The 26,315-nt window shown below is 35.0% G+C and overlaps 1 protein-coding gene across 9 annotated transcripts in view; it reads left to right on the plus strand.

The window, feature by feature from the left end:
• Positions 1–26,315, plus strand: part of LOC117316648 (transmembrane and coiled-coil domains protein 1-like) — a 105,326-nt gene that overhangs the window by 10,030 nt on the left and 68,981 nt on the right. For 4 of the 9 annotated variants that reach the window (XM_033871338.1, XM_033871340.1, XM_033871341.1 and 1 more), the window contains exons 1-2: positions 6,499–7,259; positions 9,941–10,012. In XM_033871338.1, coding sequence (XP_033727229.1) covers positions 7,181–7,259; positions 9,941–10,012 — 151 coding nt within the window. In that variant the 5' untranslated portion in view covers positions 6,499–7,180. Of the gene's footprint in view, positions 1–6,495; positions 7,260–9,940; positions 10,013–26,315 lie in introns of those variants that run through there. The other 5 variants (XM_033871334.1, XM_033871335.1, XM_033871339.1 and 2 more) reach the window with 3 other exon arrangements.

Genomic DNA, 26,315 nt, shown 5'->3' on the forward strand with positions numbered 1-26,315 from the left:
TCACAGGAGTCAAAAGGGCTAAAATCTTTAAACAACTTCTTCTCAATAACCAAGAGTCCCAGGGAGTTGATATTGGGTCTGTAGAATGCTAGGGTAAAGGGCTACCAAGTTTGTTCAAATGAATGACCTTGACCTTCATTCAAGGTCACAGGAGTCAAAAAGGCTAAAATCTTTAAATGACTTCTTCTCAATAACCAAGAGTCCCAGGGAGTTGTTATTGGGTCTATAGAATACTGGGGTAAAGGGCTATCAAGTTTGTTCAAATGAATGACCTTGACCTTCATTCAAGGTCACAGGAGTCAAAAAGGCTAAAATCTTTAAACGACTTCTTCTCAATAACCAAGAGTCCCAGGACCGAATTTTTGGCCTGTAGCATGCTGGGGTAAAGGGCTCTCAAGTTTGTTGAAATGAATGACCTTGCCCTTCATTCAAGGTCACAGCAGTCAAAAAGGCTAAAATCTTTAAGCGACTTCCTCTCAATAACCAAGCGTCCAAGGGAGTTGATATTTGGTCTGTAGCATGCTGGGGTGAAGGGCTACCAACTTTGTTCAAATGAATGACCCTGACTCACATTCAAGGTCACGTCGATCAAGTATGCTTAAATCTTTAAATGACTTTTAGTGAATAGCTTAAGTGCCGAGAGACATTATATTGGTCATGTAGCATGCTTTCAAATAACTGCAGGATCCATATATGAAAAGATCACTGCATTGCAGGTGAGCGATTTGGGCCCATTGGGCCCTTGTTAAACAGTTAAATGCTTTTTTGGTTGATCAATGTGTATTCTTTAATCCTGGACATGATATTTTTGTTTCTTACAAGAAACAACATTGACAGTGGTGATAACTGCCTCTGTTCAACCACAAATACAAATAAAGCATGCTCCCTTGTATAAACTTCGTGACAAACCCTCAACACATCAGACACAGGTAAACACATGACAACACTGGACTAAATTTAACCTACAGCAGTTATTGTATTTTTGTTCTAACCCCATTTTGTCTGTCGTCATTCCGACATCCGTAAACAATTTACATTTTCGACTTCTTCTCCAAAACTGCTGAACCAAATTGAAATAAAATTTGGGAGGAATTAGCTTCCTTGGCCGAAGGACAATCAAAATTGTGAATTAGATGGTCCCAATCGACCAGGGACCTGCATGAGGGGCAGGGCCAAAAAGGGTCAAATTGGCTAAAATTTAAAAAATCTTCTCAACTTCCAGATGTGGTAGAATCAAACACTCTTCACAGATATAAAGGTTGTAAGGTCCCTTACCAAAATCATGTTTCCCCTGGGAAGGAGGTCAAGTTTACTATAATTTATATAGAGAAATAACTTTTTTTTTTATCAGTACGGGATGCCTGTTGTAAACTGCATGTATATTTAAATTTGCACTGACTGACCCCAAGGGTTAATGGGCAGGGCAAAAATCTCAAATTAACTGATGTTGCAAGAAACTTCTGCTCAAGACCTAAGTTAGGTAGAATTTAATATCCTTCCATCTATATCTTAAGGTGCTTTACCAAATTGTGAATTTCATGACCATGGGTTGTCATATTTGTTTGCCCCTGGGGAGGGGGTAAACTTTACTATAGTTTATATAGGGAAAACACATTTTTGACTATCATTTGTTTGATTTCTATTGGAATTCATTCTAACTTTGTTAACATTATCAGCATGGGATGACAGCTCAATGGCATGAACATGTTGGCCTTAACTGACCTCCAGGGACTGATGGGCGAGGCCAAAAAGGGTCGATTAAATTAACTTAAATATTTTAAAACTCAGGTGACCATTATATTCAGGCCCATGAGCCTAGCTAGTTTGAACAGCACAATCACTTGCAATGGAGGTTGCAAGTGAAATGATGGTATATTATCCTTAAATGATGTAGGACATGGATCAAATCAAAATGTTTCATGTTTGTTGCAGGGAATACTTTGCCTTGAAGCTGATATTTGAAACAGAATAGTCTTGATATACCGCAGCAAAGTTTAAAACATATTCCAACTTTATAATCTAATTATTTGCTGATGACATTTGTTAAATCAGGTAGAGTTGCAAACATCATTATGAATAGTAAGATAGAATTGTAACAACAGATATTGGAGATAAAGGGAGAATTTATAGCTGTAATAACTTGCTGTTGTTGACGGTTTATAAACTTGACAATTTATACAGGTAGAATGATGCGGGATAGTTATTGAATTTACAAAGCTGCGAGGTATTTCGTTTAGCCCTTTTATTTACGATTTCCACCAATTTTAATCCTCTTACTTACAATTGTTGTCAAAGCTTCACTCCATAAGATCATCTTAGGTATCTCATTTGTCCTATGGATTAAATGATGGCTGCCATCGTGTGGGCTCCGACTGAATTTGTTTTCAGCCATATATTATACTATTTATACCATAGGGAAAAACTGTACAGTTGTTTAAACATGTACTATATACCTGAGTTATCTGCCCCTTACAGTTGTCTGACCTGTGAATTAATGTTTGTCTGAGAGGGTTATACTTACTCTTGTTTAAGATATGGAATTGTAAATAAGATTTCCGGGTGCCAGATGTAAGTCTTGGGACCTTACTTACCTTGAAGGTTACCATGTGCGAGATGGTAAATTTAGAGAAAAAAAAAAAAAAAAAAATTGCTGTCCCTAAAAGTGATGCAGGTCTTATGTACCTCATGATGATTATTATCTGGATGATTATTGATTTCTTTATTTTTGTTGTAAAAGTAGAAATTATATTATATTAGGATTGATGTAGATATCAGCTTATAAGGATCTTCTTTAGACCTGCATGATCAGAACTTTTAGAGCATTGTAATCGTGGTCAGATATACATACATACATTTTTTTTATATCATAATAATATAATAATTTTTCTGTGAATAAATTGTGAATTTCTTTAAGAATTCAATTTTTTATTATCAAATATGGAAAATATATTTATAAATTTTATTTTATTTTTCTAGTGAATTAAATTTATACATATAATATTGTTCCAGACAAGTTAATTTTCCAAAGAAGGGATTAAGGTTCCAAGTTTAAAATTTAAATCATACATTTTTAGCTGCCCAAAATTCTCAGGCAGGTATGCTGACTTACTCATATTTAGTGTATTCTAAATTTAAACATCCTTGTGACCTTAGATGTCACGGTTCAGTTGACTGAAGGGATCAGATAATTCTATTATAATAGTCCTTTTAAACTGCTTGATCTGTCTTTTAAAAATTACAACCCCAGGAAGGCTGTGACGTAAAACTCTCCAAGGAAAGACATAACATACAAAGATAATCTCCACCCTCCTAATACCAAGTACAACCATATACATGTGTATTAATGCTGTTTAAAGGAGGTCAAGGGGACAATGGTACCAGGCCATTGTTTATAGTTACTCCATAGAAATGTTGGCTGGGATTTTATATATGTTTTGGAAACAAGAGTATTATATTCTTAAAATAACTCTTGAATTGCTTGTTCATAGTGCAACATACTCTGTAACTTTTACAATACTAATAATTATTTGTTTCTTGGTACATATTTAAATTTTACAATACTAATACTTATTTGTTTCTTGGTACATATTTAAATTTTATCTTTAAGTAAACAAGTCTGCATGAGATGTTACAGGATAGAAGACTGTCGAGATAACCTAAACATATACTGGTAATAAAGATTCTCATATATACAATTTTGTCAAAATGACTTGAAAACCAGGGTTTGCACTGTGCATATTTCATTAACTTAAGTGTGCTTTAATAAGACGAAATGGAGTGAAAGAAAAGTAGGGTACTTTTTCATTTTTTATACTTTAAAAGACTATAGGGACAGTTTCGACGTAAATGCTGAAAAAACTACTGTCACATCCATTAATTCTTTAAATCGACTGAATTGTGTCTCTCAGTGACTTAAATTCATTTTAATAATTTAAACTTTGTGTCAAAGATTAAGGTACAACAAATTGTGTAAGGTAGAAAACCTATATGAGATTTTCATGTCTGAATCCCAGTCTGATGTTTCAGTTAAGTTCTGGATTTATAGTAGGTTTTTTAAATTAGATGTTTTTTTAAAGCCGTTTTCAATTACATGTGCTTCCTTTATTATTATCATAAAATGTTCAGGGCACACATATTATGACGATATGCTCCTTTAGACTAACAGGAAATTCCCATACAGTATTTACTTTGCCTTATAGCTACACGCAAGAACATGTACAAAGGTTAAAATGTCTTAGATTTTAGTATACATGTACATGTATGTGTTACTCTACCTATCTATATATCTCAGGTTAGTAATTTGAAAAAAAAAAAAAAATGTTTGTGTTGTATATTGTTGTATCAGATGTTGCAGATCGAAGGAAGTTGTTACATGTAAATAAATCAACCTTTTAAGTAAGTTTGTCATATCTATCATTGCGGCATTATCAAACATAACCATAAGAATTGTACCTGCTGCCCCCATTGCATGATCGTAAGAGGCGACTAAATTTGGGATCTTATCTTTTCTCTTCTTTTTTAACAACTTTCTTCTTCCTAATGTCTCCCTTGACAATGCCTCACATTTGGCCTTTAGTTGAGCGTTCGCCCCTGTGAGGAAGGCTTTGGGTTCTGTCCCCTAGCCGAGACATACCAGAGTCTTTAAAAATGGTAGTTTCTACTCCTGCGCAGCGTTCAGCATATTGGGGGTGGGGTGTCCTGCTGGGTGTCTTCGGCAGTATGCTTCAGTGAGGTAGCACTATAAATCGGCAAAAGTTCCGGCCTATCACAAGGACTCACTTAACACGAACATACCGCAGCCTCCCAAAACACACATACGCACTCACCACATGCATGCATGTCGCACGTAGGGGAGGCTGTCCTTAAATGACCTTAGCTGTTAATAGGACGTTAAACAAAATAAACCAAACCAAACCAAACCATCCTAGAAAAAAATGGAGAAAAGGAAAAGGCCATTGTCAAATAGACATACAGACACCTTTTTACCATTTATGGGAATATTTTGGTCAATCTTGCAGACACAGTTGAAATAATTGTCATTGATGGACTATCCAATACCAGGGTTATATCTCAGATGAATAAGATCATTATTAAATTTTCTGATGAATAATGTCATTAAACTTTCTGATGAATAAGATCATTATTAAACTTTCTGATGAATAAAATAATTATTAAACTTTCTAATGAATGAAATAATTATTAAACTTTCTGATGAATAAGATCATTATTAAACTTTCTGATAAATGAAATAATTATTAAACTTTTTGATGAATAAGATCATTATCAAACTTTCTGATAAATAAAATAATTATTAAACTTTCTGATGAATAAAATAATTATTAAACTTTTTGATGAATAAGATCATTATTAAACTTTTTGATGAATAAAATAATTATTAAACTTTCTGATGAATAAGATCTTTATTAAACTTTCTGATGAATATGAATCATTATTAAACTCTAACTTCATATCAATATCAGATAAAACATGTTAAAAAACCAACATATGACATGCAAATACTATCAACGTATGTGATATTTGGTCAGTAGGTTAAGTAATACTTAAATTATTGTTAGAGATGTTTCAACAAATAAGTTTTGCCATGTTCATGATCAGATATATAGGTAAGCTGCAGATAGACTTTCAAGTTCAAGGAGCTTAAGAGCCTGTTTAAACATTTGTATAGATATAATGGATGGTTAGTTTTATCAAGAAGGTCCACTGACGTATAATCAAATTACCCGATAAACAATTTTCGGAATTGTTTTGAATGGCTAATAAGAATTTCTTGTGGTTGTTTGTTGCATATTGGAGTTTTAAAAAGAAAAAAAAATTAGAATAAAGCATGTTTAATTTTAAAATAATTGAATTGCATGTATGCTGACCAGGCTTTTGTGATATTAAGCTGTGAGAAATGTGTATTAAACCAATATTTATTTGGACAATGGCATTAACTCAGCAATTCGACCTAGTTGTACTCTAAAACTTATTTATATAATTATCAGGCCATACAATGATCAGCTGACAACCATGTGTGGAACTACTTTAAATAACAATAGTGTATGTTGATATGACATTTGTTGTGGATCTGTACATGTGTATATCTTGGATTTCCAATTATAAGTTTTGTATATTAAGAAGACATCAGTTATTTAATTTGTGGATTCCAATTCTGTGATTTAATTTGATTGATGGATATTTTGTAGAATTGTCTGTTTCCAAGGACTCATCTTATTACTGAAAGCTCACATACTATATATGATATAATATAATTATAAACACCATATGGTCCATTTCTTGATAATCTGATTTGTTTAAGCTTCGTAAAATTGAAAAAAAAAAAAAAACTATATCTGATTTCATGCATTTCTGGTATTTTGTCAAGCTGTTGTTCAAAAATTAATGTACACATCATAATTTTCAATTGTTTTATGTAGCCAAGTACAAAGTATATATTAAATACAGTGATAATATAATGTTTGTGATATTTATTCCAAATCAGAATATATTTGAAAGACAAAAATTTGTGGATTCAGGATATAATTTAAACAAAATAGGTAGTGAAGTGCTTCTTACGGAGAATGTCGAATCTTGACCTTTACATTAAGAACGGAAGGATCTTGATTTGCACAGGACGTTAAACCCTTTCCGGATCGACAAAAAATAATCTTGTAGTTGTGTATATATGTATATTGTATATACATAAAACAAAGGAAAAAATTTACCCAGCCACAATGCAAGAAATGACTACATAGACTGATGTCTCCAGGAGGAGCTATTGTACTCTCCATGGAACGGCTCATTTGGATCACATTGCCACTTGTCATTTACTTGAATGATTCTCATTACGTGCTTTCCTGACAATTTGTATTGAGTGCATTATTGTCTATAACAGCTTCTACTCTTCAAAGTCTGGAAGGTCTATCATCTTTTAACAGTAATAATAGATTGGTTTTGGAGTGATGAGACAACTTTCTGCAATTTGTCCACCATTCACCTTTATCAACACACTCAAGGACAAAGACTGGAATATGATTGTACTTTAAAATGATGATGGCCGGTGCTTTGTATTTTAAGATGTTGTTTTTTTCTGGAGGACATTTTCTATAGTTTGTGATATGGTTAATTCATGTAGAATTTGTGATCGACGTCAGTGGATATTTTGTTTTCATCTTATTTGATGGGTGTCTTTGTCAAGTTCAATACAAACACCAAATACAATATGAGACCCACATTGGAAAACAGTTCTTCATCGCAAGGTAAGCTGTTTATAAAAGATAGATGTTACATTAAAATAGTTTGTAGTCTGAGAAAACAAATTTATTGAATAAATCATTTACATAGATTGAGAGATAAATTCAAATACCTGGTCTAGGACACAGATTTTAACCCAGAGAAATTGGGGCAAAGTGTCCGAACAAAGAACTGTAACCTACTCTGATCTCACTTTGCTTCCTGAACAAACTGCCGAAGGTTACAGGAATGCTCATAAAACACCCCCATGATCACCTGAGTTGGCATTGCAATTTCTGATGCTCCAGTAGCTGATCTTTTGCTGACTCACTTAAGTGAGAGTATGTCAGTCTTATAAATAAATCTATAAGTTTGATTTTAAAGGTACATATATATATATATATATATAAACCACTTATGACAAAAATTATGTTCAAATTGGGCATCCGTTAAAGAAAAAAATAAGTGAAAAGGGTCAAGGTCATTGCTGAAAAAATTACCGGGAATGTACATTAGGAAAATGTTTGTTATAATCACAATTTAGGTCATTAGAGTGGAATTCAGTCCCAACTGACCTATAGTTATATATATATGATATTGTAATTGACATTTGTGCCTCTGTCCCTCGTTTTCCGATTGTGTGTCTGTAAACAATTGTCATTATGACTCAGACCAATTTCAATGAAATTTCGCAAAGACCTTCCATGGCCCTTGAGTTTAACTTTATATGATTCCTGACTGATGGGGGAACCAAAGTGGGTCAAATTGACTGAAATTTCATTAATCTTCCTGTCAAGACCCATGCAGCATTTGACCCCAGGTAGGAGGTCAAATGTATATATAGTTTATATGGGGACCCCCCCCCCCCCCCCCCTGGGTGCAGCAAAAATGGGTTTAACTGACTAACAGAAATCAGGTTAAGGCCCATCAGGATCACTTGTTAACTTTAAAATTTAGTTCAATTTAGTTTTGGCTAATTATTTGTATGGAATTTCTTCCACAGTGATATTTGGTCAAAAAACCTTTCCAAGTTGGACATTTCTATCTGAGAATTGAGGTTCTATGCTGGCATAGTTTTGATTGTCAGTTCTTTTACTAAAAGGGTGAAGAACGTGCTGAATTATATATGTATATACATCATGTGTACCTGTGGACTAATCTGTTTATATTCAGTGTTGATGTAATTGGGTGTATTTTGATATTTTGCCATTTAGTATATATAACAATAAATATTATAAATCCATATATACTCAGGACAACACATTGTGTACAGGGCAATATGATACTGGGAATGTCATACACATCTATATAATTCGATATTTAGGACATGATATTACTGCATTTGTTTAAATTTACACCTGGCAATCCTAACGGCCAATATGGATATAGTATTACTTGTGTTCCCTCCTGGATTTTAATTAGCAGTATTTCCAGGTGCTTTTTGTTTACATGATCTTTGGAGCTTTAGGTGTGTGTGTGATATATCGTAATTACGAACATGTTTACATCGGCTTCAGTGACGTACGATGGATAGATATGTACAACATTGTGATACTCATTCTAAAGGTATTAGTAAAGAATAATTAACCTTTAAATAAATAATTCTTAATTTTTACTACAACGATATTAGACAGTGACTGTATCATGAATAGATTTGTACAACATTGTAGTACTCATTCTAAAGGTAATGACTGGTATTGGTAAACCTTTAAATAAATTATTTTTATTTTTACTGCAAATATTAGACCGTGACGTACGTATGATAGATTAATGTGTACAACATTGTGGTAGTTATTCTAAACTTTTTGATTCTAGAATTTCAGTATGAGAAATAATTATAGCAATGTTGTATTGATTCCTTCAGACTTTTAAGTGTTAAAAAAAATCTATATTTTTAGATCTATTTAAATCCATTTTATTTTCACATTTTATATACCTGGCAGGTCATGATCATGATCAATTAATTGTTGATGGTATAAAACATAACATTCATCTTAATTTAAATATCAAAATTAATATATATCAATTTTCATTTTTGGTTGCATGAAATCAATGGGAAACTAAAACTATTACATGAATTTGAGAGGAATTAATGACACTTTGGTATTATTGAGTATAGGCCTAGTTTCGTTTTCAATATGGCATTAATTTTTTCAACATTTTGTCTGCCATGATCAATGCTGTTATCAAGTTATCATATTGAGTAAGTATGTACATTCTGTGTGTGTACTTCAGTAGCAATTGTAAAGAGCTGGAGATAGGTTTAAAAAAATTGAACATATCAAATGCACATTTAGCAATTGGAATTTACGTTCTTGTGCTATTTTAGCGTGGTACTGTTGAATAGCAATTAACACACACGGCTTAATTAAGATATTTACATGTTTCAAATTTGTAGCCTTTAATTGACCTTGCATCAGCTTTGCTTACAGAGGAAGTCAAACATATATATGTCTTCACAAGAACAGTGAGAAGTAATGGAATGTATTACAATTTTAATATGTACTGTCATTGACCTTGTACATATCATATATTTACTTAGAAATAATTGTTATTCTATCAATATACGATGACTTGTATGTATGCATATGGTCTAGGTCTCGAAGATACCTTCTGTTTGCCTTCATTAAACAACTTTATTTTAAGTGTTCTGATCGTTCCCGTGTATCATAACTAATGCATGTATTTTCTTCTTTGGTCTTTCTAGATGGGATATGTTCCGTAGAAAACAAGCGTAACTTATTGAAAAAGGCAGCCCATGTGAACTTCTCAAGGCACGGTGAGTTTTCGAGGTGGAATCTATAGTTATTCAATAATTAAGGAATCATTGGCTTCTCACATCAACCAACTAACACAGATTAGATGGTGGAGGCTGAGACTAGTCACAACACATGACCGATAAAACATGTGTCATGTTCACCATACTGACAAGATCGAAGAACATGTCTGCACTTGCTGGTATAAAAACAAATCAAGCAGAGCTAGCTTACTCTGAATAAAATCATGCAGAGTTTGCTTTTTTAGCTCTGATGTTCCTCTATGGTCTTTTAAAAGCATTAAAATTAAAAAAGGAAGCCTAGTTGTTTTCAGGAACCCAATACAGGATTTCAATTCGTCTGAAATATACGTACTGTATTTATCTTCAAATAAGCCCCCATCCTGTAATTTAAAAGTTTAATATTAAAGTTTGGGAAGGGCTTATATTATTTGTGAACCAATTTTTACTGTCTATTTTGAAATTGATGAGTTTGCAAAAAGTCCTGCCTTTCTGTGCTTAGTTTCTTACTCTAGGCCTCATATAACCCTGACAGTTGTGAGGATGTTAAACCCGTAAAACAAACAAAACAAATATTTGATGTTTATGCCTGCATTGTCACGAAGACAAACTACATGCAGCTATACAAGTCCATGGATATTCTATTGCAAGGAAGTTAATCTCTAAAAACTAAAACCAAGGACCTTTCTTCTGAGCTTTAATCATATCAATGTAGAAATGACTTGATGCTGATTTAGTTTTATGATCGACATTTAAGTCACTTGGATATCCTTGTCCGAAATGAGCGGAGCTGTTATTGAGTTCTCTTGTTGACTGGTATTGGAATTAGAAAGATACAAGAACATTTTGTAACTCGGAAAAGATGGGTCTGTCACAGGTCATTCAGAAGGATTGACAGAGACAAAGCAATTGTAGCCATTATTGCCCGTCGGAAATGAGACAAATATTTTTGTATATTGCCGTCTACTCCTCGACCTCAGAAACCGAAGCTGTTTACAGATAAATATGTTTTCTTCTGGTGCTGTCACTATTGGCGCTCTATTGTAATATTTCACTTTTCTCGCCACATGGACTATAGTGCTCAAAGTCACGCCCCACCGGTCAATTTTCGGAGATGCAGTGAATCAATTTGGATTGTCTAATCTTCCGTATGGTCTGTTGGCAGGAACTCCTGGAATTGATGTAAGACTGTTATTTTAGCTCCTACAGGGAGAGGGGATAGTATTGGTTTTACTAAGTATAGATATAAAATCCAGAGATTTGGCTGGTCTCGATGTGCTTCTCTATTGATTCTCGAGTTTTCTTTGCACTCTGTGGCAGACGAATGGGATATAAGTTACACTGCAGGGTTACCAGAACATTGGCTTCTGTGGGAGGTCTCTCATGTTCAATAAATATTTTTGTGAGTTCATTTCAGATAGCTCTCACTTCTTCTATCTCATCCTGCTTCTTTTGTGTATTTTTTACATGAAAAAAAAGGTTGTATTTTGTTAGCCAGATTTCAAATGGAAACGTTTCCCTCAACCTGGTTTTATTAAGCCCATCCGTTTTATGTTTTTGTCAGTGCTCAGTGAGCTTATAAGGTCAAATATGGTATTTCAAATTCATTAAAACTAGCATTAAAGAAGTGGCTATTGTTATGCTTCAGTTACAAGAAAGTTTTGTTTCCCTGCCATTTTATGAAGGTGATCAATAATGTCCTTTTGTGCCATCCTGTCACTTCTAACAAGCATTTTCTATATATATATATATAAAGCTAGCTATAAGAGATTGTATCAGTTCACTCTGTACTGCAAGTACAAATGTACCAGACAAATGTGTTGTCCTCTGACTGACCAAGTAAAAAAGAAAAAAACAAGTGCTGAAAAGCTTATATTTTCTAATACAGCCTGAAAAAGGTGCATGTTTTTAAGAGGTTCAATGTTTAAACTTCCTTTGGCATGAAGCTACGGAGACAGAACACTGACTATAGTCAGTAAAACGAAGCCCTAGTGTGCAATGGTTGGAGTCATATAGGTGAAAACCAGTAACTGTCTATATATAGTGGCTGTTCCACAAATCCTGCCTGTTACCTTTCTAAAACAGTTGTCATAGTGTTTATGGTTCTCACATATATATATAAGTCTTGAAGAAAAGAGCAGGCATTCATGGAATGTATTTTAATAAACCCCAATAAAATAGTGTTAAGTTATATACAATAAACTGTGTCTTATAAGCTTCTGGTCCCAAAATCAGGTTCCATATAGTTTTATCTTGATGTTGAGTGTGCGAATTGTTTAATCATTTCAGTTGAATGGTCCAGATGGATTGTTAAGTGTAGATTTGTGACCAGATATGTTTATAAGAAAGCATGAGGACTATAGATATAAAACATATGCCCTTAGTCTTAGGGTACAAAAGTCTGAGAAACCTGTCTATTACTGTTCCTTATATAATTCTCTGTTGATGAAATCCGGGAAACAGAGGCTTTCATGCCCTACCTCTGTTTGTCAAACATGTCCGTTACACCCTAAATGATTTCCAATTTCCCCGTTATGTCTATATAAAGCTAAAAGGTAAAATTTAGTTTAAGTATATGTTAAAGATAAAGTTATTTCCCTTTTCAAAAGAAACTTTAAACAGTTAGTGCCATTTGAACTTCCATAAATGAAGTGGTAGGGGACATTGTTTTAATTGCTTTAGTTAAGGAATTCTCATTATGCTTGTAAGTAACCAGTCTTGGAGGTGTTTTTGAATCTGTCATGACAATGATTACAGCATTGGTTACCATTAGACTGTCCCCGGTCTGACTAAAATATCAAAATTATAGATATAATTGAGTTTTAATAAATTTGTTCTCTGGGATATGTCTTGTGATTCCTCAAGTTTTGAGCTAGGGGGAGGTAATTAAATGTTGGAATTCAGCTGAGTAATTGGTGGCTATGCAGGTAGACGAGAAAAGACTGCATGTTTATACAGACAGAGTACGAGAAAAGACGACATAGTTTATACCGACAGAGTACGAGAAAAGACGACATAGTTTATACAGACAGAGCACGGGAAAAGACTGCATGTTTATACAGACAGAGTACGGGAAAAGACTGCATGTTTATATAGACAGAGCACGGGAAAAGACTGCATAGTTTATACAGACAGAGCACGAGAAAAGACTGCATGTTTATACAGACAGAGCACGGGAAAAGACTGCATGTTTATATAGACAGAGCACGGGAAAAGACTGCATAGTTTATACAGACAGAGCACGAGAAAAGACTGCATGTTTATACAGACAGAGTACGAGAAAAGACGACATAGTTCATACAGACAGAGCACGAGAAAAGACTGCATGTTTATATAGACAGAGCACGAGAAAAGACTGCATAGTTTATACAGACAGAGCACGAGAAAAGACGACATAGTTTATACCGACAGAGTACGAGAAAAGACTGCATGTTTATACAGACAGAGCACGAGAAAAGACTGCATAGTTTATACAGACAGAGCACGAGAAAAGACTGCATAGTTTATACAGACAGAGCACAAGAAAAGACGACATAGTTTATACCGACAGAGTACGAGAAAAGACGACATAGTTTATACCGACAGAGTACGAGAAAAGACGACATAGTTTATACAGACAGAGTACGAGAAAAGACGACATAGTTTATACCGACAGAGTACGAGAAAAGACGACATAGTTTATACCGACAGAGTACGAGAAAGACGACATAGTTTATACAGACAGAGTACGAGAAAAGACGACATAGTTCATACAGACAGAGTACGAGAAAAGACGACATAGTTCATACAGACAGAGTACGAGAAAAGACGACATAGTTTATACCGACAGAGTACGAGAAAAGACGACATAGTTTATACAGACAGAGTACGAGAAAAGACGACATAGTTTATACAGACAGAGTACGAGAAAAGACGACATAGTTCATACAGACAGAGTACGAGAAAAGACTGCATAGTTTATACCGACAGAGTACGAGAAAAGACTGCATAGTTTATACAGACAGAGTACGAGAAAAGACTGCATAGTTTATACCGACAGAGTACGAGAAAAGACGGCATAGTTTATACCGACAGAGTACGAGAAAAGACGACATAGTTTATACCGACACAAGAGCACTGATAGGCATTGGTTTGTTTATCACCCTGTGAACAGCCAGGATCATTTTTGGAGGGGAGGGGGGGGGAGAGAGTCTCCTACAACATTAATTATCTTGAACTCGGATAATTGACTCTACTTATAAAAAAATTCCTACAGTAACAATTCAGTATAATATAGTTACATTGATTACTCCATTACTAGGGATATCTCAAGTTTCTTCCATGGCATACCCATGCCAATGGTTTGGAGATAATGAAGTTTGATTGTATGAACTTTTAATCACTCTTGTTGGCCCTGCATGGTCATGCAGGTCAGACCCCAATTTTCACATCAGATTGGGGAATCAAATCCCAGTCTCTGGGTGATACCTGCAAACTTACCACTGCGATATCCGACTGATATGTTTATAATATATAGTTTTATACAATTTTTTATACGTATTGTTACAAAAAGTATATGAGAAGAAAAAATCTTCTAGGAAAACTCTTACATAGAACAATCATATGGAATGATGCCAGGAATGCTGAGTTTGTATGGTGTGAGACAACACCTGGGTTTATCAATAATTAACGTGATTGGTAGTCCTGATGCTCCAGTCAGATCTATATAGGGCTCCTGGGTAATGTCAGACCTTGTCTGTAGTCATCACTAATTATGATGGTGTTTACGACTGAATAAATCTTGTAGCTATTATTTTATAATTCTGTATCGTGCACTCAAACCTGTCTATAAAGGTCACTCAATGGAGTGGAGAAAATTGGCATTTATAATGCTTAATTGATATAAATTTGGTCTTTATATCAAGGTTCCTATGCAATGAATTGTATTACAAAACCCAATTTGTGACCAAATATAATAAATTGAGAAATAAATGTATGTGTTACTATTAAAGAAGTTACTATTATTATAAATTCCCTTGTATCATACCTGACTGGCAATTTAAATAGGAAGTTGAACTACAAAAAATACCTATCCATGGTCATTAGGACACATTTCTATATGATCCGATACTTAACATACCTGTATTATAATTGTGTTTACGAGGGAATCATTAATACCACTATAATAGCTACCCAGCTCAGTCATTTCTGTACATATTTATATTTCCTTGTTTATTGCAACAGTTTTAGTACCATTATATTTTTCTTGATCGTACAGAACATTTTTTATGAGGATTTGAGCTCTTATCTGTGATTCAGAACCCGTAAACAATTCATAGATCAATACTAAATTTTTATCATCGTTTTAGGCTTCTTTGATGCCGTATAAGATGGAAATGCAGCTTTTCGCCGTTGTAGCTAAATGCTCATTGAATTGTGAGAGAGACGACCAATTCACAGCATGAATGATGCATGTTGTTGAGAGCATTTGACATGGTTTCTTTTACTTAGGTGTGAGAGAAAGGTCATAAGGCTTTAGTCATTGGTATGATGTTAGCTGTTAGTGATTCTCGCAGATTTATAATTACCGTATTCACTCAGCAATACTTAGCCTAGGGGGTATGTACTGTGCATAACCAGGCAGTCAAGGGATGGAATGATTGTGGTATAAACTCGAAGTACAATCCAATATCATGTTCTAACTCATATTTTGATTTTAAGCTACTTTTCTTTTTTTAATTGTTATATGATGTTTTGGTAAACTTTTATAAGGGAAAGACGCAAAAAACCGTTTACAATATCTTCTTGGAATATTGAAGCCCATGCCTGGTAATATATAACAAGCCTCATGTCTGGTAACAAGCGGTAATAAGCTCATATGCCTGGAAATATGTCCATGTCTGGTAACAAGCCCATGTCTGGTAATAAGCTTAAGCCCATGCCATGTAATTATAACAAGCCCAATATTTATGCCATGTAACAAGCCCATGTCTGGTAATAATCCTATGTCTGGTAACAAGCCTATGTCTGGTAAAAAGCCCATGTCTATAGTGATAAGCCCATGTCTCATATAAGTCCATTTCAGTTCAGTAAAAACACTAGTAACCCCACCATCATTTTTAGAATCAAGGTTCTTGAAATGGCCCTCTGGGCCTGTTACATGATAAATATGGTAGGGTTGGCATGAAATGCTAACAAGATATATACACTCAGAAGTTAAAATGACATCATTAAGCACATGTTTTGATACACAAACAACAGCCTGCCATGTCCATTGGTACTTATTCCCTTGATGTTTGTACTGAAAATCGTGTTGGAGGTCCCAGGTTAGATTTCCGTGTACAGTTAGTATGATAACACATGGAATTCAGCATGTGTTTACATTCAAGCAGAAATACTTGCAAAAGCAGTAAGCACATTTCCCCTTGTTTTCTGCAATGTAGGACGTTTATTTACACTGGAGAGTTTCTTTCTATGCTTTATTTAGCTTGCCTTTATTCCAAATGGCATGAAATTACTGCATATTTTTGTGAATTAATTGATACATGAATTCTGAAAATAGGCATGCTATGATTTTTTGAAATGCAAATTGATAATGGCTGTATTGTAGCTGAACCTACAAGTATTTGTTAATCTATTGATGAGTTATAAAAAATTACAATTACAACTTTTCGATAAGGCTGATGGGGTTCATTTATTGACCTGAAAAAATATGGACTAAAGAGATTTTTTTATGCTCCTTCCTTGAAATGGGAGGGGGGGGGGGCATATAGTGTTAGCCATGTCCAGCTCATCTCATTCTGTCGCGTTGGCTCTAGTCCCCTCCCGTCGTGATGCGTCCCGTCCTGTCACTTCCCGATGCAATATAACTAGCTAATCTCATTTACTGCTGATGCGATCCTCAACAAACTATGTTTTGGGGTGTGAAGTGACAGCAGGGGACATTTATGTCTTACAGATATTTTCTAGTTTCACAATAATGTTGAATTCAAAAGTTAAATTTTGACATGAGAAAAAGCCTTCTTCATTTTTGCAGGATCATCACTTTTTAAATACCTAAGTAGCTTAAAGCTGTAAGCGCTGAGCACTAACAGCTTTAATTAAGCTACTTACATTGTAGGTATTTAAAAAGTGATGATCCTGCAAAAACTCCAGGGCTTTTTGGAGGATAAATACAGTATGTGTGATTTGCCAAAAATGGGATTTTTTTTTATATGAAGAAAAAGAACTTTGCTTATATAATGACAATTAAGAATACCTGTTGTAGGGTATCTATAGTCACTGTTGATGTATAGGTGAATACAGTGACATAGAGACCATTGTGTAGTTGAGTGGATTGTAACAGACAATTTAGGCCTGTATATATTGATGCATTGAAGAAGCTAGGTATCGATTTTTCAGCTAGGAGGCACTGGAGTGCTACACTTTGTTACAGCTATAGTGTCTATAGTATGTGTTCAAGTTTCTTTAAGTCTAAGGGCATAAACAAACTCATCCTTTATCAAGGAAACTTGGCATAACATCACATATCCATTTAATTTAGGAACTTGAAACAATTTATAATCTTGAAAATGTTTGTTTCTTAATTTTAGGCATTAACATCTTTTTTGGCAGTAAATGTGTTATATCATTTATTTTATCTTATTTGTTCTTTTGCACATGAGAAAAATGGCACAGTGGGTTAAAATAAATTTCTTGTTGTACCTGTAATTGTAATAAGCTTTGTGCTTTGGAAGTTTGAATTAGATGTCAAATTGTTGTTTTTTTTTTTTTATATATATACTGTTAACAATTTTGTTGTAGCAGGGGTTGTGTAGATAACATTGGTACAAAGATTTTCGAGGTTTTGTTCTCCAATATCAGCATTGGGTGCCATGACAGTTTACACAAGTCCAACATCATAGCCCAGTTAATTATATTTTTTTGTCCAGAATTACTTTTATAAGCTTTGGCCCAAAGTAAGTTGCCATATATTTGACATCTGACAATTTAAGCGTCCCTAATTAACTTGGCCTCAGATTGTTGAGATTACAAGATAGGTAAAGATGATTAAACCTATATACCATATTTTAAACCTTGTGCTTGAAAAAGCACATATACATGCAGGGAAAAGTTTCCGTCTGAAATCAAGCTAGATGGAATTTGGTTTATTTTGTTTAACGTCCTATTAACAGCCAGGGTCAAATGGATGGCATAAAGTAACAACTTTGTTAAAAGAATGAACTTGATAAATTTTTATTTTAGGTTTAATATTGTTTAACATCTTTATCAACAGCTATAAGGTCAATAAACAGATCAGTGAGGTAAAGACTTTTCATACAGTAAAACATGTCTAGTACAAACATGCTTATAGCAATTTTATGGATATTACGAACTGATTCCATTTCCCAGCTTTTCTTCCGCTTACTTCTATGTAATTCTATAAGTATATTGTGAATTTCGCATAGCTGAATATTGTCAATAACAAACCAATTTAGTTGTCCCGTCGGCTGAAATTCCGTGTTATTTTAATACTATAGTACGACCCCCCCTCCCCTTCCGAAGTCAGAAAGTCATGCCCTGTTGATCATGATCATGACCGTGTCACCGAGAGGCACCCAAGGGCACATTTCAGGGTATATATTTGTACGGCTATTGAATCGGTGAGTTGTGTTTTCGATGACTTCTGAATAAAGTTAGTTGTTTTATTGATGTTTATGTTGAGTTGTTAATCCATTCTTAGATGTCTAATTAGTGTGTACACAGTACATGTATGTTTAGTAATGGCTTTATCATCAAGCGGCTGAGAGCTAATGAAAACGAGGCTTCCGGGGTAAAGGTCACCACGACCAATTTCGTCAGTAATACTACGGAGATGACTGAAACGTTTCGGACAGTGAAGACGAGAAAATAGAGACAGAGGAGGAGCATTCCGTAATCAGTGGTGCTACAGCGAGTGATTATTTACACGAGACGAGCCGTTTTCTGGAGTCTAAAAATGATACGTCAGATGCTTATGGAACTTTGTACACACTTGCATCATGCGAAAAATTTCGCTATAGAAAGATATAACTGACTTAAAATAATTGCATTGCTTTTAATTTGTACTTGCTTGTATTTTTATTTCAATATTTTCATACAGCGAAGTTTTTAGGACAAAAAACATTAAAATTCATAATACACGTAGTACGACCTATCTATATAACAAACTGATTCAGTTGGTCCCCTGGGATTCGTTATGTTTTACTGTATATGTTTCAATTAACACAACCATCCTCTAATTAACACAACCATCCTCTAATTAACACAACCATCCTCTTTTCCTGAAAAACAAATATGGATTGAAGCTGCACTTATAGGGCAGTGAGCTTTCTTAAGTTGAATACGGTAATTTGTGGAAATCATAAAACAGAAACATCACTTCAAAGATTAATAGCAACATTTCAGTAGATTAAACAAACAAAAATAAATATATACAGCCAATATCATCAACATGACTGCATGTCTTTATATGTATAATTATTGCCATCAGCTGACACCAGTAACGAATCCATCCAGGGGCAGTAATTAATAAGTGACAGTCTATTACGATTTTATTGTTATTCTTGACCTGTTTCCATCCCTACCTTGGTCAAATTACCTGTGTTAACCTTGACAAGTCTATGTCACCTGTATACTGACAGCTGTATTGTGTGTGGGGCATATTGTACATTTTACTGAGTCATGGGATTCTTATGTTCATATCTGGCTATAACAAGTGTATTTGGGAGTCAGCCATGGATACAGGGATTTTTACGTTCATATCTAGCTATTATAAGTGTATTTGGGAGTGATACAGGGATTTTTACGTTCATATCTACGTAGCTTTGATAAGTGATGTATTTGGGAGGGATCCATGGATACAGGGATTTTTACGTTAATATCTAGCTATAATAAGATCTAGAGTTTTTGATGTTCATATCTGGCTATGATAAGAGTTTTTAATTTTCATATCTGGCTATGATAAGTGTATTTGGGAGGCGTCCATAGATACATATGTGATGGTGATACCAATCAACAACGATATGTCCAGTATGGAAAATTAATCACTGTTAACCCAGTGAACATTGGCCTCCTTAATACAGTGGAACCTCTATAAACTGAACATGCATGGGACATGGATATTTGTTTGGTTTACGTACAGAGGGTTCGGTTTGGAGAAGTTGATCGAAATGACCGGTGGAATTCCGGATATAGTTGGCTGGACGATGTTTTGTTAGAATGTACCCGATTACAAACCGACACGTACGTACGTAGACAATTTGGTTTGTCTGAATAATATGAATATTATCAAAGTTAATCAATATATATATTGCAGATTATACAAGAAAGGCAAATGAATATAACTGCATGTAGTTTTAAACAGTATTTGTACATATGTACATTTTGTTACATCCGGTGAAGCATTGTCATGTTGATGGGGCCGATACGGAATATTTCACACATCCAATAATATGAAAGGGTGTGAAGAAGTTTTGTTTCAATATTAATTACAATTGATCAGTTAATACTGGTTGTATTTTTGACATCGGTATTGTCTTAAAAACATAACAAGCTTCATTTTCGACCATGCAAAAACAACCCCCTTTGGGCCTCATTTAAATTAGATGCGAAACTCGGGCTTCTAGCTCTACTTGCATTGAGAAGATAAACAAACCGCTGCGCTTCAATGAAGTGTGGCATTGTTTCATAATTGTGGTGTTGATTATACACTAGGCCTACCATCATAATGCCCCCTTGGGATATATATTGGATACCTGTACAAATCACATACATGTATACGTATACTAAGGTCCCGAGACAATTAGGCTTCACATAATACCCGTCACAGGGGTTGTTTCACGGTTGACTGGTCTGACCTCGTGTCATGATTGCTCAGGTAAGGTCAGTTTTCAGAAGTAATTTTTGGTATATTTTAACAGGAACCGGACGCAAAATCGATCCAGTGTTCGGAATTCAGAGGGATCGGTATTTGGAAGTTTTTAGCCCACCATCATCAGATGGTGGGCTATTCAAATCGCCCTGCGTCCGTGGTCCGTCCGTCCGTCCGTCCGTCCGTCCGTAAACAATTCTTGTTATCGCTATTTCTCAGAAAGTACTGAAGGGATCTTTCTCAAATTTCATATGTAGGTTCCCCTTGGTGCCTAGTTATGCATATCGCATTTTGAGACCTATCGGAAAACAACATGGCCGACAGGCAGCCATCTTGGATTTTGACAATTGAAGTTTGTTATCGCTATTTCTCAGAAAGTACTGAAGGGATCTTTCTCAAATTTCATATGTAGGTTCCCCTTGGTGCCTAGTTATGCATATTGCATTTTGAGACTAATCGGAAAACAACATGGCCGACAGGCAGCCATCTTGGATTTTGACAATTGATGTTTGTTATCGCTATTTCTGAGAAAGTGCTGAAGGGATCTTTCTCAAATTTCATATGTAGGTTCCCCTTGGTGCCTAGTTATGCATATCGCATTTTGAGACCAATCGCAAAACAACATGGCCGACAGGCAGCCATCTTGGATTTTGACAATTGAAGTTTGTTATTGCTATTTCTCAGAAAGTACAGAAGGGATCTTTCTCAAATGTCATGTGTAGGTTCCCCTTGGTGCCAAGGTATGCACATTGCATTTTGAAACCAATCGGAAAACAACATGGCCGACAGGCAGCCATCTTGGATTTTGACAATTGAAGTTTGTTATCGCTATTTCTCAGAATGCACTGACGAGATCTTTCTCAAATTTCATATGTAGGTTCCTCTTGGTGCCTAGTTATGCATATTGCATTTTGAGACCTATTGGAAAACAACATGGCCGACAGGCAGCCATCTTGGATTTTGACAATTGAAGTTTGTTATTGCTATTTCTCAGAAAGTACAGAAGGGATCTTTCTCAAATGTCATGTGTAGGTTCCCCTTGGTGCCAAGGTATGCACATTGCATTTTGAAACCAATCGGAAAACAACATGGCCGACAGGCAGCCATCTTGGATTTTGACAATTGAAGTTTGTTATCGCTATTTCTCAGAATGCACTGACGAGATCTTTCTCAAATTTCATATGTAGGTTCCTCTTGGTGCCTAGTTATGCATATTGCATTTTGAGACCTATTGGAAAACAACATGGCCGACAGGCAGCCATCTTGGATTTTGACAATTGAAGTTTGTTATCGCTATTTCTCAGAATGTACTGAAGGGATCTTTCTTAAATTTCATATGTAGGTTCCTCTTGGTTCTTAGTTATGCATATCGCATTTTGAGACCTATCGAAAAACAACATGGCCGACAGGCAGCCATCTTGGATTTTGACAATTGAAGTTTGTTATCGCTATTTCTCAGAAAGTACAGAAGGGATCTTTCTCAAATTTCATATATATGTTCCCCCGGGGTGCCTAGTTATGCATATTGCATTTTGAGACCAATCGGAAAACAACATGGCCGACAGGCAGCCATCTTGGATTTTGACAATTGAAGTTTGTTATCGCTATTTCTGAAAAAGTACTCAAGGGATCTTTCTCAAATTTCATATGTAGGTTCCCCTCGTTGCCTTAATATGCATATTGCATTTTGAGACCTTTCGGAAAACAACATGGCCGACAAGCAGACATCTTGGATTTTGACAACTGAAGTTTGTTATCGCTATTTCTCAGAAAGTACTGAAGGGATCTTTCTCAAACTTGTTTGTAAGTTCCCCTTGGTCTGTAGTTTCATCTTGGGACCAATAGGAAAACAACATGGCCGACAGGCAGCCATCTTGGATTTTGACAATTGAATTTTGTTATCGCTATTTATCAGAAATGGCTGAAGGGATCTTTCTCAAATTTCATATGTAGGTTGCCCTCTGTGCCTAGTTATGCATATTGGATTTTGAGACCAATCAGAAAACAACCTGGCCGACAGGCAGCCATCTTGTATTTTGACAATTGAAGTTTGTTATCGCTATTTTACAGAAGTTACTGAAGGGATCTTTCTCAAATTTCATATGTAGGTTCCCCTTGGTCCCTGGTGTTGCATTTTGGGACCAATCTGAAAACAACATGGCCGACAGACAGCCATTATCGCTAAATCTTAAATTTTATATATAGGTTCCCCTTGTTTGAAAAGTACTAGAGGGCTGTTTCTGAATTAACACAGATTAGTAAGACTTAGAGGAAGGGAAAAGTAGAGAAAAGATCAATCTGACATGGAACCTATAAAGATCATTCAATGGTGGGCGCCAAGATCCCTCTGGGATCTGTTGTTTAATACTATAAAAAAGAAGGACCAATTCTGTACAATGACAATTCGTTCGGTATACAGAGATGTTCGGTTTTCGGAAGTTGCACTGTATAAGGTATGGTTATTTCCCTTTATTGATGACTTGATTAACCAGCCTTCAAGATTGAAGGAAACAATATTCTTTTCCTTAGTATTACTTATGTAGTAATTCAGTGAATGAAGAGAGATATATCTATAAGTAAACTTAATTTGTTTTACAACAGTTACGAAACAAGTTACATAAACATTTATTATTGACGCTTGTTGTCCCAGATGAAAGTGTTTGAGGAATCTTACTGTGGGAGGTAACCAGAACCAGAGTATCGAACGTGGTTGGGCAAGTGACCCATAGTCCTTTTCATGTCCGAACGGGGAAGTAAACCCACGCCTTCTAGGTGAATGCCAAGTGTGTTATGACATTGCCACTGGACCAACCCTATAAAGAAAGCTATAAGGCATGATTATATTTGTATTCAATGCATTTTTCAGCTTTTTAGTTGCTATTTACAAATACTAATACAGGAATTATTTTTTTAATGTTTTGAGTTTTCTTCGAGAGTAAAATAGTTTAAAATGAAACCTATAGGCTAGCGTTTTTTTTCGTTATATATATGTGGAAGTGGAGAGAAAATTAAGTCTATAAAATCTCATATCACTATGTAAAGGAAGGCTTCTCCCAATGAGAAGGAATAACATGCTTATTTCAGACAGGTAAAATGGATACATTGTAGAAACTGTTTGTTGTGATTCTGCCCATATTGCCTCCATATCAAACAGATACATTGTATATAGACGGCTGCTCTCACTGACTCCAGCATAATATCACCAAGCACCAAAACCGATAGTGTGCTGTCATCCAAAAATACCAGCTCAGGAAGAAACAGCAAGATGTCAATCGACCCCTAATGGATCTATTTGCATATGGATTTGCTATTTATTTCTCCAGCACAGTAACACTATGGGGATCGGATCGAATTGCATGAAAAATGGGTATCAGATTCCTCCCATTGACTGCATGGTGGAGCCATGCATCGTCATCAATGTTTGGTCGAAAATGTTTTCTAAATGAATGACAGAAGACACAATTGAGGTTGTTTGGTTCGGCTGTTGATGTACGTTGTTTTGGCTGGATTAGTTCCTTGAATTGTGAAAGAACAGATGTCTGTGCATTAGTTACTGGATTTTATTTTTTGTGAAATTTTTTTCCTATCTTTTTTTTTTGTGACAAAATATTTTCGTTATGGTTAAAATACAATGAGAATGAGCTGAGCAACTATAAGCAATTTTGTTTTATTCTAACTTAAACATTTCAGCTATAATAGTAACAGTTCAATCAATATTGATACTGTACATGCATGCAGAATTTAAAAAGGAATTAATTTTCATGAACTGCATTTGAGTGATGTGAGTTCTCAGAGGTGAAACTCAGCACTCTGTTACATTGAAAAAATGTCTTTGTCCTTGAGGTGTGGAGTTTTTCTCAAATTTACATGAAGATATGTTCCCTGTTTTGTGTTTGTGGTATTCCGATTTGAAGAGATTTAACCTTGCACAATGTTTATCGAGTCCCATCATATACCTGGAGTTGGAGGTAAGCTTTAATATGATAATTAATATATCCTATCTTGATAGTACTGTACATGTTTTTGATTGGTTTTGTATTATTGTTGGTGTCCTATCTACATGTTCACAAGCTGTAACTACGATTGTTTTGGGAGGCTGAGTTATGTTCTGATGCCATTATAGACCACACACCACCTGGTCACATTATACTGACAACGGGCGAACCTGATGTCCCACTCCTAGACTGGCTACCACACCCTAAGTTTTTTTTTATCAAGAATTGTCAAGCTAAATTCTAATATTAGATTATCTGCCCCGAGTTTAAAACTTAGGATCAGACATATATCTGAGGGACCGAAATCATAAAGCTCAATTTTATTTATAATTCTAATATTCTAGAGACAGGGGGCCAGTCTATCCCACTCCCGAAAAGCTGAGGTCTTAAGCAGGAGTAGAACAGCTACCAATTTTACGGACTCTGGTCATGATCAACTTCACTAGCAAAGGATGTTCAACCCTTTGTTTGCAAAATTGGGACGCTGGTATATCTTAGACAGGGGACAGAACCCAAAGCCTGAAATGCTCTCGGATTAGGGCCTTAATTGGGATCAAAAGTGAGGCAGTGTCAAATGCAAGGAAGATATTAGAAAGAAGAAGTTTTTTTCAGAAAGAAAAGATTCTAAATTAATTTAATCGCCTCTTACAGTCGGTCAATTGTAGCAACATGTTAAATGTCTATCTTTATATGTGTCTGCAGGGCTGATTGATTTATATTAAATCTGGTACTTTTTATAAGATTGACTGAATGATTTTTATATAACGATGCTGCATGTCTACCATAATTCTTCACTATTTTTTATCCTGTAACTTAATTGAATTGATTCATTGGATAAAATTAGATTTTAAATGTCTAATTATTTGGTATTATAGTTATATTAACAGATTATTGTTTTAGAGATAAATCATTTTTGTATCCAGCATCTAAAAATTATATGGCCTATCTGATGATCTGTTAGTAAAATTAGGGGAATATGTTACCAGAAAGACATGCAGGAAATAATAATTTGGGAATAACCTAATTATTGTTAATAATTAAAGGAACCTGAAAAGAACCTCCCTTATAAAGAAGAAGAGCCAGGGCTCACTTGTGAACCACTTTTACTAATTTATTACTACTGTTTTAAAATGGATGATTCTGAAAGAATAAATTAATAAGGGAGCTTATTTGTGGGCAAACTCTTATTTGTGGGCAAAGGCTTATTTGTGGATGAGAAGATACGATAATGAGTTAATTGAATTATGATAGATACCTACTGCTTAATACAGAGACTATAATGCTGTATTTACCTATATTAAGAAGCTCATGTATGCCTGGTAATACACTCACCCATATAACTGGTTACATGTCGCTCATGATCAGTTAACATAAGCCCTGCGTGTGTAAAAGTTAATGTGTTGTCCCCTGGGTATGTGTTGACAGGATATATACATAGGAT

Source organism: Pecten maximus, chromosome 18 (genome assembly GCF_902652985.1).
Source record: "Pecten maximus chromosome 18, xPecMax1.1, whole genome shotgun sequence".
NCBI classification, from domain to species: domain Eukaryota; kingdom Metazoa; phylum Mollusca; class Bivalvia; order Pectinida; family Pectinidae; genus Pecten; species Pecten maximus.